The 12,177-nt window shown below is 41.6% G+C and overlaps 1 protein-coding gene across 5 annotated transcripts in view; it reads right to left on the bottom strand.

The window, feature by feature from the left end:
* Nucleotides 1-2,967: 2,967 nt before the first annotated feature.
* Nucleotides 2,968-12,177, bottom strand: part of PHACTR4 (phosphatase and actin regulator 4) — an 81,872-nt gene continuing 72,662 nt past the window's right edge. For all 5 annotated transcript variants that reach the window (XM_036025610.1, XM_036025608.1, XM_036025612.1 and 2 more), the window contains 5 exons: nt 10,955-11,010; nt 9,756-9,817; nt 8,330-8,467; nt 7,414-7,490; nt 2,968-5,156 (listed from right to left, as the gene is read on the bottom strand). In XM_036025610.1, the coding sequence (XP_035881503.1) occupies nt 5,141-5,156; nt 7,414-7,490; nt 8,330-8,467; nt 9,756-9,817; nt 10,955-11,010 (349 nt within the window). In that variant the 3' untranslated portion in view covers nt 2,968-5,140. The remainder of the gene's footprint in view (nt 5,157-7,413; nt 7,491-8,329; nt 8,468-9,755; nt 9,818-10,954; nt 11,011-12,177) is intronic.

The following is a 12,177-nucleotide window of genomic DNA, read 5'->3' as shown; positions in this document are numbered from 1 at the left end:
GGGTTCTGAATAATTTTTAAAGTTCTGAAGGGGGCTGCAAAACCAAAATGTTTGAGAACCGGTAGTTTAGAGGAAGAAAGGCAAATAATTCTGCTACTTCTCTGGTGGATATTACCAGCATTCAGTTATCTTTCGAATACTCATTCAACATTTATTAGTGGATATGACTTATTTATTTAGAATGATAAACTTAGACTTATTTAGAACCCCATTATTTAGGGATTCTAAAACTTATTTAGAATCCCTGCCACTTCAGGGATTCTAGATGAAATACCGTTTTCTATCCTTGAGAGCTCATGGTAGGGAAATAGTCACGGCAGCAAAATATACCACGACTTGATATGTGCTATCTGGCCCAAATACAGTAGTCTGAGAATGTAGACAAAAGAGCAACTGAACAATATGCTAAAGGCTAAGGGGGTTTTCCTGGGAAGTTAAAATTTGAACTAAAACTCAAAGGAATTGTACAGGTGTGGTGGGCTGACGGTGGGGTGTGTCTGAGGACAGCATTCCAGGTGGAGGAACCAGCAGAGCTGTGGTCTCCCAGAAAGGGTGAGAAGTCAGCGTGATGAGGCAGATTAACAGAAGTGCCTGGATTTTTCATGAGACTGGAAAGTTGGCAAGAGCTGAATTACAAAATATCTTGTAGTCCAGGCTGAGTTTCAATTTTATCTAGGTAACTAGAGGCCGATCAGTTGTGAAGTAAAGGGTTGCCGTGACTGCCTTTGCATTTTAGAAAGGTAACTCTAGTGGCAATTTGAAGGATAGATCAGAGAGGCTGGAGATTATAAAGTCCTCCAGACTTTGGATTTGGATAGTAAACAAGAGGAGATAAATAAATCAAGAGACATACCAGGTGGAAAATCCACAGAAATTGTTGTCCTACTGGACCTTTGAGGTAAGAGAGAAACTTGCAGACAATACCAAAATTTTAGGCTTGGGAGGCTGAACATACGGTGGTGGTCTCTAATTGAGAAAGTAGGCTGTGGGGGGAAGAGAGGGAGAGAGAAAGCATCCATGTAAGAAACACTGATCAGTTACCTCCTGTACAAGTCTAGAACGAGGATCGAACCCAAAACCTAGGCATGCGCCCTGACCGGAATCAAACCAACTTTTCGTCCTTTTCGTGCATGGGACTATGCTCCAAATCAACTGAGCCACCTAGCCAGGGAGAGACTTCGATTTTAATGAGTTGAGTGAACATGGCTTTAGAAATGGAAAACAGTGTGTACAGACCACAGGTCAAGAAGCCTGTTCAGTTTACTATCAGGTCTTTCACTTCCACTTGTCACTCCTTTAGCTCAACTGCTTAGAGTGTACAGAAATTTAAGTTGTTAAAATAGGTTATGTGAAGGGAGTATAGGAAAAGCAGGAGATAGGGCAGTAAGTTGAAGAGAAAATAGGATCCAAGGAAGACTGCGGGTGGAGGGGAGGGGTGTAGGAAGGAGATGAACATTAAACAAATTAGTGAATAAATAAATAGTGGTGTGTGTCTCTTCAGCACCAGATGAAAGGAAATTGAGGGTGTTTGTTCCTGTCAGACGACCTCTGTCTTATGAAGGAGGCAAAAATTCTTGGGGGGGAAGACATTACTAGTATCCACACAAAAGAGATGTAAGAAGTGGTCCAGGTTGCTGGCGGTTCCTGCTTTTCTCTTCAGACCTCCTAGAGCTGGCATTAAATCAGCAATTGAGTGTTTTGGTTTCTGGGCTTGGCTGTTCCCTGTAGTACATTCTCATCTTTTCTCAGTACACTTCCTATCTCATCCCCTCCCACTTAGTATCCACTGACTTCCCCTTTTTGATAGTGGTTTTCCAAACTTCGAACTCTACACCAGTCCTCCCTCTCCTGGGGTACAGTAATCTGCATCCTTAAGGGTGGCAAACTCACCGTTTCAGCCAACATTGGGCAACATAAAACACCCTTCTGGAGACAAAGTTTAACCTCAAAAGGGTAATGGCAATTTGAGGCATCTTTGGAGGACTAATAGAAGGAAAATCTGGGAGTAGGTAGAACACAATGACAGGAGTTCTGACTCATGGTTTCTTTAAACCCTTAGTAAAGGGCTGCGCACTAATCAACACCAGTCTCCAAAGTGACAAGTAGAAAGTGAGTCACTAGTGAGGCCACAAGGAATGAAACTGGGCTGCTAGCCAGGGAGCAGACTAGGCATGAACTGTCTTATTGCGATGTCAGCCTGAGGTCTAATTATGTGTGGTCCACACAAGTAATCCTTGTAGGGATGGCTGGGGTGTAACTGCTTGTCCTTGAATATATGCAGAGTGATTCCACAATCTAATTTGACCTTGGGGAAGCAACTTCCCCTCTTAGGTTCTTCACTGGTGAAACAAGTGTACCGTATTTTGCCATGTATAATGTGCGTTTTTTTGCCCAAAATTTTTGAGGGAAAAACAAGGATGTACATTTTACATGGGTAATACAAATTCTGTATCTATAAATGTTTTTAATTCTTTTATTTATGCTTATGCATTAAAAGTATAACTCTAGAAAGTATGCAAAATACTGTCCTGGAATATGATAAATGGTTTTGTTTCTAAATATAAAGAAAATTAAAAAATTAAAACAAAAAAATCTTTTTCCTGAAAGTTTGGGCCAAAAACATGGATATGCATTGTATATACCACAAAATACCTATTCCTACTTACCTGCCTGTCGAGGGTAAACGGGTTAAAGGGCGGAGTACAGTTACCTGGTACCTACCAAGGGATTCGTGTTGGCTCTCCTCTCTGAAGCCTATTCTTTCTCCACACGTGTGCACTGTCAGCCACCAACATGACCAGCCTTCATCTCTGACCACCTCAATGTTCTGACTGTTATTTCCTCCCCGCCCCTTCCCATCGACTTCTCACTGAGGATGTCTTGCACTATTTTAGGTATCATTTTTAAGCTGGCTTAAATCTTTTGGGATAAAGTAGCACATAAAATAAACACTGTATACCCGAGTAGTATAGTTTTTAAAAATTCTAAAATACTTTAATAATTAATGTTGGTAGGAAGACTGATATACAATGCAATCACTTATTTTACAAGGAGATTCTGTACATGAGGGAAGCATTTTGAAGTACAATACATCAGGCTTTTATTTATTCTATACAGCATGATTGAGAATTGTTACTTACACAGAAAGGACACAAAATCCTTTATTTTATATATATATATATATAACACCTGAAAAGACTTGACCCCCAAAGTATCTTGTTCCAAAGGAACATGAATGAGATGAAAGATTGACTAGATTCATTGGTGGCACATCGAAAACAGACAAGTAACTCAGGAAATCAAATCCCATTTTAAGCTTGGCACATTAAGGGAAAGAAAGGCAGTGAAGGAAGAGTCTGAAAATGTCACTGTAAGCCACAGAGGATTCTGGCACAGGCCGAGTACTCTCCAAACGAACAGGACAGAAAGGTTAAAAGAAGTCAAATTAGCAGTGAATGTGAGGCCACCTTATACACAGACCTCTAACAACTTCTACGGTCTCCACTTATCTTGCCGTCAGTCCTACCAAATGTCAGTTTCAAGGAGATGTGAACCCAGTATATCTGTCTCTACAGCCATAGAGCATTTGACAGTAACTGCGAAATCCAATACCCCCATTCCCCACACTGACAGAAGACACTGCTCTTTAAGGTTGCTTGAGTTTTTTTGTTTTGACATGACATTTTGATTCTTCAGCAAATAATAATGGACATGAAAGGAGAAGAACAAGAATCTACTGAAATTACATAAAGAACAATGGGGACTACAGAACTCTATAAAACAGCCCCAATTTTCTGAACACAAAAGAAAAAAAAGCCACATTCATCAGTTAAATAGAAACTATTTTTTTCTTCCCTTTAGTGTGGACAGGAATTAGAGGGAAATAGGGAAGCTGTGAGGCTTTCAACAAAAATTCAAAGAAAGCAACTGAATCATGTTTTAGGAAATCATATTAGTAAATATCCCAAAAAGCAGGGTGGGGTTGAGCCAACGCCAGGCTGGAAGAGTAGGGACGAGCGGGGCGGAGGCTGCCAGAGAGGGGCAGCAGGACAGGGCAAACATTTGTGCTGAGGAAGACAGGAGCGGTGGGTCATGGCTGTTCTCCTCCTAACTGTTTCTCCAAGCACCTGTCCTACCTAGCACCCAATGTAACATCCCTAGGGCCTTGCTGTGATTCTGCCTGAAAGTGTGGGGGCTGGCAGCACACAAGTGCTCCCACAGACTTGCTACAACTCTGCTTTATGGAGGGGAATGTATCTACTGGTCAAAATGATTTACAGTATCATTTGGAACAATGTAAGTACAACAGCTTTTAACATTTAAGCCATGGGTCAGTTTTACACCAAGTTGGCATTAACATAAAGGCTTTTCTGGTTTTGTATATAGAAAACATAGATGCTTTTGCATTTTTCCAAATTGAAATCTGGTTGCAGGTCAGAGTGAACATAAGTTCCCATTACTTCTTCAAGACTTTTAAAAAATCATAAAAATCAGGATAAGCTGTGTCAAAAAGGAAGCAAGCACTTGTCAGATCCTGAGCTTCTTTCAGGCTGGACGTCCTGAAAAGGACTATATTGCTGTGTTACAAGAGGTATAGTGCAACGTTGACACGCCGGTGTGGTCTGAAGGCTTCCCCTGGAAGTGGGGGCCCCTTAGCCAGAAGGTTGGGGCCCTCTTGGTTCCCCCCGCACCAACTGGACTCAACGGCTGGAATTCAGTGTCTCCACAATGGGGCTCACAACCAGGACAGAGCAGGTGAGGCTAACCGTGTGAACTATGCCTCAGCACAGGCTGGCAGTCCGTCACCTTGGGGTGAGGGTGTGGTGCAGCCGATAAAAACTGGAAACTGCGAGTGGCCCAGACTGTTTGTGGCTGGTGAGGGGAGACGCCTCAAATCTGCTACAACATTAAAAAGTTCAATACACTGGCAGTGTTCAGTTTTGCTCGAGGCAGCACTTGAGAATCCATTCCAGTGAAACGCTACATTCACAGAAGTGCTGTTCAGCCCAGAAGCCCATCCCAGAGGACGCGATCCCGGCTGTGCTGGTGAGTGCTCGCGTGCCCGCCGTCATTCTGGAGACTGAAGCAGCAAAGTGCCCTGTGTTGGAGGGTTGTTTAGTTCCTTTCTCAAACTCCAGCATCATGGACGATGGTAGCTAAAAGAGAAGATCAAACAGAGCCGAGGTAACAGATACCATACACCGCTGTGCTATTATTACATTAATATTAATGAAATATTACATTTTAATATTTTAAAATATGCCTCTCCTCCACTCTGATTCTTTCTGACCTTTCTGTAGCATCTGATAGACCTGACCCTCTTCCTTCCTTCCTTCCTCCCTCACAACTCTCTTCTTAGGCTTCTGTAACACTCTTTCCCCTAACCTTCCTTTATCTTCAATATGCTTTCCTGGACTATTTTCCTCAATACACTCTTTAAAACAAGTTTCCTACCCTGGCTGGCGTAGCTCAGTGGATTGAGCGTGGGCTGCGAACCAAAGTGTTGCAGGTTCGATTTCCAGTCAAGGTACATGCCTGGGTTGCAGGCCATGACCCCCAGCAACTGCACATTGATGTTTCTCTCTCTCTCTCTCTTTCTCCCTCCCTTCCCTCTCTAAAAATAAATAAATAAAATCTAAAAAAAACAAAACAAAAACAAAAACAAGTTTCCTGTTAAGAAGCACCTTCTTTTCTCATAAATGTGCTCCCTTTAGACCTCGCTTTCTCCTTGCACTCCAGACTAAATATCCAACTGTATTCTAGGCCTCTCTACCTTCCATGTGGCACAGGCTTGTCAAACTCAACACGGTTAATTTGTTTTCCAGTTTGTTTATTGTCTGCCTTCCTCTTTTGTATTTTTAAAAGATTCTATTTATTTATTTAAAAATATTTTATTTATTTTTTAGAGAGATGGGAAAAGGAGGAGAGAGGGAGAGAAACATCCATGTGCAAGAGATACATTGATTGGTTGCCTCTTGCATGCCCCCAAATGGCCTGCAACCCAGGCATGTGCCCTGACTATGAATTGAGCTGGCGACCTTTTGGTTTGTGGACGATGCCCAACCCAGTGAGCCACAGCAGTCAGGACTCAACATTGGGTCTTTAAGATTTATCCTTAGTGATAATTAAACTCTTAATTAAAATAGCCATTTGCTTGTACTGTGATTAAAAAATGTTTAACAATATTTCCTTTTCCAACTTTGCTTATTCCTTTTTTTTAAAGCAAACTGGAATTGGCATTATATTTTCTTTATTTAACTTCTTTTTATAATGTTCTGAGAGTCACCTAGATATGTTCAGTATTTTTATTTTTGGCTAGCTGATTATTTAGATACTGGGTGGGTGGGTCCTTACTCACAACAGTAATTCCAAATCAAAATATTTCTTGGCTGTTTCGTGAAGACAGCTGATTAAAAAAAAGTTTATATATGAAATTGGTAACATCATTGTGCTACAAAGATCTGAAACTGGAAAGGGTAAGAAAGATCTTGTCTAACTCAGCAACAATTTCCTCATATATAACCTGGGACAGTGAGGCACAGGGAAGAGAGAAGTTAGTGGCTTTTTAAAAAAATTACTTACTTAATAATTGATTTGAGAGAAGGGAAAAGGGAGGAATAGGGAGGGATGGGGAGAGAGGGGGGGGAGGGAGTGGGGGAGGGAGAGAGAGAGAAGCATTAATTTGTTGTTTCACTTATTTATGCTTTCATTGGTTGTTTTTTGTATGTGCCCTGACCGAGGACCAAACCTACAACCTTGGTGTATTGGGACAGCGCACTAACCAACTGAGTCACCCAGCCACGGCTCCAGTGCCTTTTAATCATTTATTCCTTTCCCTAAATCCTGGTTCTGCAACTTACTAGCATGTCAAGCTAGTCAACATTCCTGAGCTTGTTTCTTTATCAATAAAATGAGGATATTATCACCCTGAAAGTTTATTGCACTGATTAAATAAAAGGATAAACATTAAAATGCTACATTCAGTATAGGCATTCACAATTGATTCTAAATTGCCATCCCTTTTTCTTAATGCAGTCTTAATGTCCTAAAAGGACAATCAACAATGAATGTCCTTTTAAGATTTTATTTATTTATTTTTAGAGAGAGGGGAAGGGAGGGTGAAAAAGAGAGGGAAGGAAACATCAATGTGCAAGAGAGACATAGATTGGTTGCCTCTTGCACACCGCCAACTGGGGACCTGGCCTGCAACCCAGGCATGCGCCCTGCCCGGGAATCTAACCGGCGACTTTCGGATTCACAGGCTGGCACTCAGTCCGCTGCACCACACCAGCCAGGACCTGAATGTCCTTTTAAACAATGTGATTAGCATCCTTCCCATCTAAACAACTCTGCTGGTATGTTTGCTTTTTGGTGGAACGATAGTTTACAGTATTTGGGTCTTGTGGCTCTTACCGTGTAAAATGTTTGCTCTCTTCATGAACCTCCATCTCTGAGCTTTTAAATTCATTCAGTTCTTTTCTTATGGCAGCCTGTGGAGTAAAAACGAAAATGTTTCAGCACTCTCTGTCTGCCATCATACAGCAGCGTGATTTGCCATCTATTCTCTGTTGTGCTTAACTTGGTGAGTCGCTGTAACCTGCGGTAGGCAACCCAGGGGGAAGAAAGGAGCCAGGTCGGCAGCACACTGGGCGAAGCCCTGAGCCAGGACACACCGCCTGCCCTGACGCCATTCTTCTCACAGTAAACCTACAATCTCCAGTTGAATCGGAACACCTGAAGAGCTTAAAAGAGATACTGTACATTTTACAGTTTCCACAGCTTGTAAAACTCCTTTTCCCATTTATAAAGTGTCATACAGTAATTACTAAAGTATACCACCCAAGCTCCCTCCAAACGACACAACCATCATTCAAAGGGTGTTTTATTTCCTTCCAGGTTTTTGTTCTGTGATGTAGCAGGGACTTTCTTTTCTTCTAGTTTGTTTTTTTTTTTTTTTGATTTCATTCATTTATTTTTAGAGAGAGGGGAAGGGAGGGAGAAAGGGAGGAAGAGAGGGAGAGAAACATTAATGTGTGGTTGCCTCCTGCACGCCCCCTACTGGGGACCTGGCACACAACCGAGGCATGTGCCTTGACTGGGACTCGACCAGGGCCCCTTTGGTTCCCAGGCCTGTGCTCAATCCACTGAGCCACACCAGCCAGGGCAACTTTTCTTCCAGTTTTGTGCTGGTGGTTTGTCAAGTTTTGGTTTGTAAGTCTGACATTTTGTGTCTTGATTACAAATTTAACATTATATCAAATGTAGAAATTTTGTGTGTGGCTGTCCTTTCTAGTTAGTGTCTTGCAGAGAGAGAGAAAGACAGACAGACCTTATCGGCAGGGGTCAGTTTGGTCCACGGTTTGTCGGCTCGCCGGTCGTAATCTTGAGCATCTGTTACCTCCACATACTCATTAAACCTCAGAATCTTCCTGGCAAGTAGCTCTGCCACAGTTGGCCTTTGACTGAGCTAAAAGAAATGGAACCTCTCAGTTGACTATGCCAGGAATCAGCATCAATCATGCATTCAAACTGCCTCTAACCCAGTGTTCAACTTCGCTGGCGCTGGAATCATGAGGGGACCTTCAAATGCCACTGATGCCTAGGTCCCTCCCAAGGTTCTAGGTATTGAGAGCTGTCTTTTTTTTTTAAGCTTCTGAATGTACTATAAACCACTGTAACCAGTATTACCAGTGTTTCTCAAACTTTAACATGCGTACAAGACATTTAGAAATCTGGTTAAAATGGAGATTCTAATTAAGATGGTCTGGGGTAGGGTCTTAAGATTCTGCCTCTCTTACAAGCTCCTAGGTAATGCCAATGCTGCTGGTCCATGAGCCACACTCTGAGTAGCAAAAGGATTAGGACTATAAACTCACATATAATACATTAGAAATTGAATACATTTAGTATGAAAACACTGTCCAGTGTGTAATATTAAGGATGAATTTCAACACGAACAATGTCCATGACGGCAGACTGTGCAGTAAGTTATGGTTTAAGATCGCATCATCAGGCAACCTGCTCAATCTGCAGGCATCAAGTCCAGCTGAGGCCTCTAGCTACTCTTATCCTAACAAGGATAATTCCTCTGGTTCTGGGGAAGGGGAGAAGTGGGGGAAATCAGGAAGAAAATGTCTAGATGCCCTCACTCTCCTGGGTATTCTTCTGTTTTAAGGAACACCTAGAGAACTCAGAACAAATAAGAATCTACAGCAAGCAATTACAAACTATTATGGTGAGAAGGAAAGAAAAAAGGCACTAACCTCAGAGCTTAAAAGCTAAAACATGTCTTGTACAAAAAATATTTTACCTTAACTGATCTAAGACCAAGGGAAAAATCCTAGTTGGTCTTTCATATTTCTCAGATATTAGTAAGGGCCAGTTCAGTTCCTTCCCTGACAAGAAAACAACCAGTTTGCCTCGCAGAACTGAATGTTACACACTCGTCCTGCTCCCGCCTCTATACTCCAACAGGCTCTACAGTCTGCACCAAGACCCCAGGTCCACCAAAGAAAAGGTAAAATTTTACATATTTATTGAGCATCTTCTTGTGCCAGGCTTTTATTAAACAGTAAAAATGAAAAAGAGAAGTTCTTGACAAAGCTGTGTTATTTTCTGTATTTGCATCATGTACTCTATTTTCATAGCAATCTCTGGTGATTTCAGTCAAACTGTTTCTTTCCAATCAGCCAGGCCATTCAAATATAAGACATGCACTCAGGAGACAGACGAAACCAAAGACTGGGGCCATTTACCTTTCTCGTGAGCCGCCGTTTAATCTCGCGTTTTTCTGCCTGACGATCAGCTTCATTTTTAGCTGCAGTTGACAGCCAGAAACAAAAAACTATTACTTCACAGTGGCAACCTGCATATCGAACTTTTCACTAATTACAGTACATCCATACTTACAGGCTCCAAATCAGAATAAAGCATGAACTTGGGGGATGGCTAACCAAGATGATTTTGTCGTCAAGTGGTATAGTCAGACACTCAAGAGCAAGGGGGGCAAACCATGGTGCCAAACCCAGCTAGCTGCCTGTGAGCTAAGACTGTTTTTTATACTTTTAAATGGCTACATTTTGAATGGTCTGATAAATACCTAAATAACAGCACTCTTTTGCTTTTGGCCTACAAAGCTAAAAATATTTACTATGTGTCCTTTAAAAAACCTTTGCAGATTCATGCTCAAAGATAATTTTCTGTGGTATGTCTAAAGACTCCCACACTTCAAAGTGCACTGAGTGGTTAAGCTGCATATACACAAACAGTGAGGAGAGAACGGGGGCGGGGGGTGGCTGGGGGGGAGCGGGGTCGGAGTAGTGGTCAAAGTGAGCATGCCCACAAGTAACCTATGATGTTTCACCTTCTCCGATGTGCAGAGTTTTAGGGTCAAATTTCACCCTACATTCTGAAAAAGTAAATCTGTACTACATCAGAGTGCTGTTTCAGGAAGTTAATTATGTGCACAGACAGAAAATGAATACATGGTCCTGTTTCGTGACTTTAGAGGTATGAAAGTCCTAAGAGATGAAAAAGGCAGGAGGTCTGCTGGTTTGGGACGTGCTTTGGGGCCCAGCCCCCAGACTCCACTAGGACCAGGAGGGTCCCCTCCAGGTGCACAGCCACTATCTTACTTCCCTGAGGAAAGAGAAGAGTGGGGCAGAGTCTACCATACACTGGGAGATACTCCCAAACGCCCAAGGCAGTCTCAAGATACCGTGAGAACATTAAAACTAAATTTCCTGCAGTACCCCAGTACGCTAAACAATGCCATAATGGTGTCTTATAAAGAAAGTTGGGGGGAACTTGTTCCTTCAGAGGAAGAGCTATGAACAGTCCTTCCTTGGCTAGAATACTCTCCTCGACCATTGCAGAAAATGCTTCTCTTCTCTATATTAAAGTCAGAAATAAAGGGAGAAAATCTGTACAACTTTATTTCCATAGCTGGACTCACGCTGTAGTATATTTCGTTGTTCAAGTTCTTCTGGCGTTGGTCTTTGACTTAGTCGTCTAAAAAGAGATAAATAAGATTATTGTCTATTTTAAACCTCCTAGTCCTGTTTATGAAGACTTGTGATTGTCTTAATTTATACTAGTCCTTATACTAGCAAGAAATCAATATAATTTCAAACTGTTTGGATATTCATTTGTTTATCTGACTTAATGTTTATGAAATAATTTTCATGTTGAGAGTGTTCATACAGATGTTACAATATAAAAAGGAATTGTACGTGTAAACAGGAGGCCAGGATATTGCTTCTAGCTCTGATGCCTACAAACCCTATCACCACAAAAAAAGCTCACTCAGACCCTGAGGGTACTCATAGTAAAATGAAGGTTTGGACTGGACTGGCAGCTCCCAGACAGATTTGCTCCTTCAGGAAATCTGTTAAAAAACACAGATCCTCAAGGCACATTAAGAAATTCTGATTCAGGAAACCAAGATGGGGAATAAGATTTTAAATTCGGTCTCCTCTGTCAAACATTTAATGAAATTTCTCATCTCCTTCATAGTTCTGAGATGTTATCAAGAACGTGTCATTTTTGGAATCAGAGAGTTAATTCACTTCTTACCTTTATACTTCTCAGACAGTATTAGAACCACATGCTGATTACTCTTTAATTATCTGCATAGGAAACTCCCAGTCCCATTTTATATACAACATAAAATTTTATCTATGTCAAAGTTATTCTTTTCTTTCTGAATAAGATCTTCTTTTGAAAATGTTCATTAAGAAAAAAACAAAACAAAACAAAACAGCCCTGGCTGGTGTGGCTCAGTGGATTGAGCACTGGCCTGTGAACCAAAGGGTTGCTGGTTCGATTCCCAGTCAGGGCACATGTCTGGGTTGTGGGTGAGGTCCCCAATTGAGGGTGTGCAAGAGGCAACCAATCAATGTTTCCCTCTCTTTCTCCTTCCCCTCCCCTCTCTCTAAAAATAAATAAATACAATCTTTTTTTAAAAAGAACGAAACCATTAGCAGGATCCATCACCCTAGTATTGGTTTCCTACAGCTGCTGTAATAAATTACCACACAAACTGGATGGCTTAAAAGAACATAAATTTATCTCTCATGTTCTGAAGGCCAGAAGTCCAAAATCAAGGTGTTGGGGAAGACTAGGTCCTTCTAAAGGCCCCGAGGGGAATTTTGTTCCCTGCCTCTCTCCTAGCTGACG

The sequence above is a fragment of the Phyllostomus discolor genome, chromosome 5, assembly GCF_004126475.2.
Source record: "Phyllostomus discolor isolate MPI-MPIP mPhyDis1 chromosome 5, mPhyDis1.pri.v3, whole genome shotgun sequence".
Taxonomy (NCBI): domain Eukaryota; kingdom Metazoa; phylum Chordata; class Mammalia; order Chiroptera; family Phyllostomidae; genus Phyllostomus; species Phyllostomus discolor.
The sequence above is the reverse complement of the archived record's forward strand: the minus strand, read 5'-3'. Positions and strand labels throughout refer to the sequence as shown.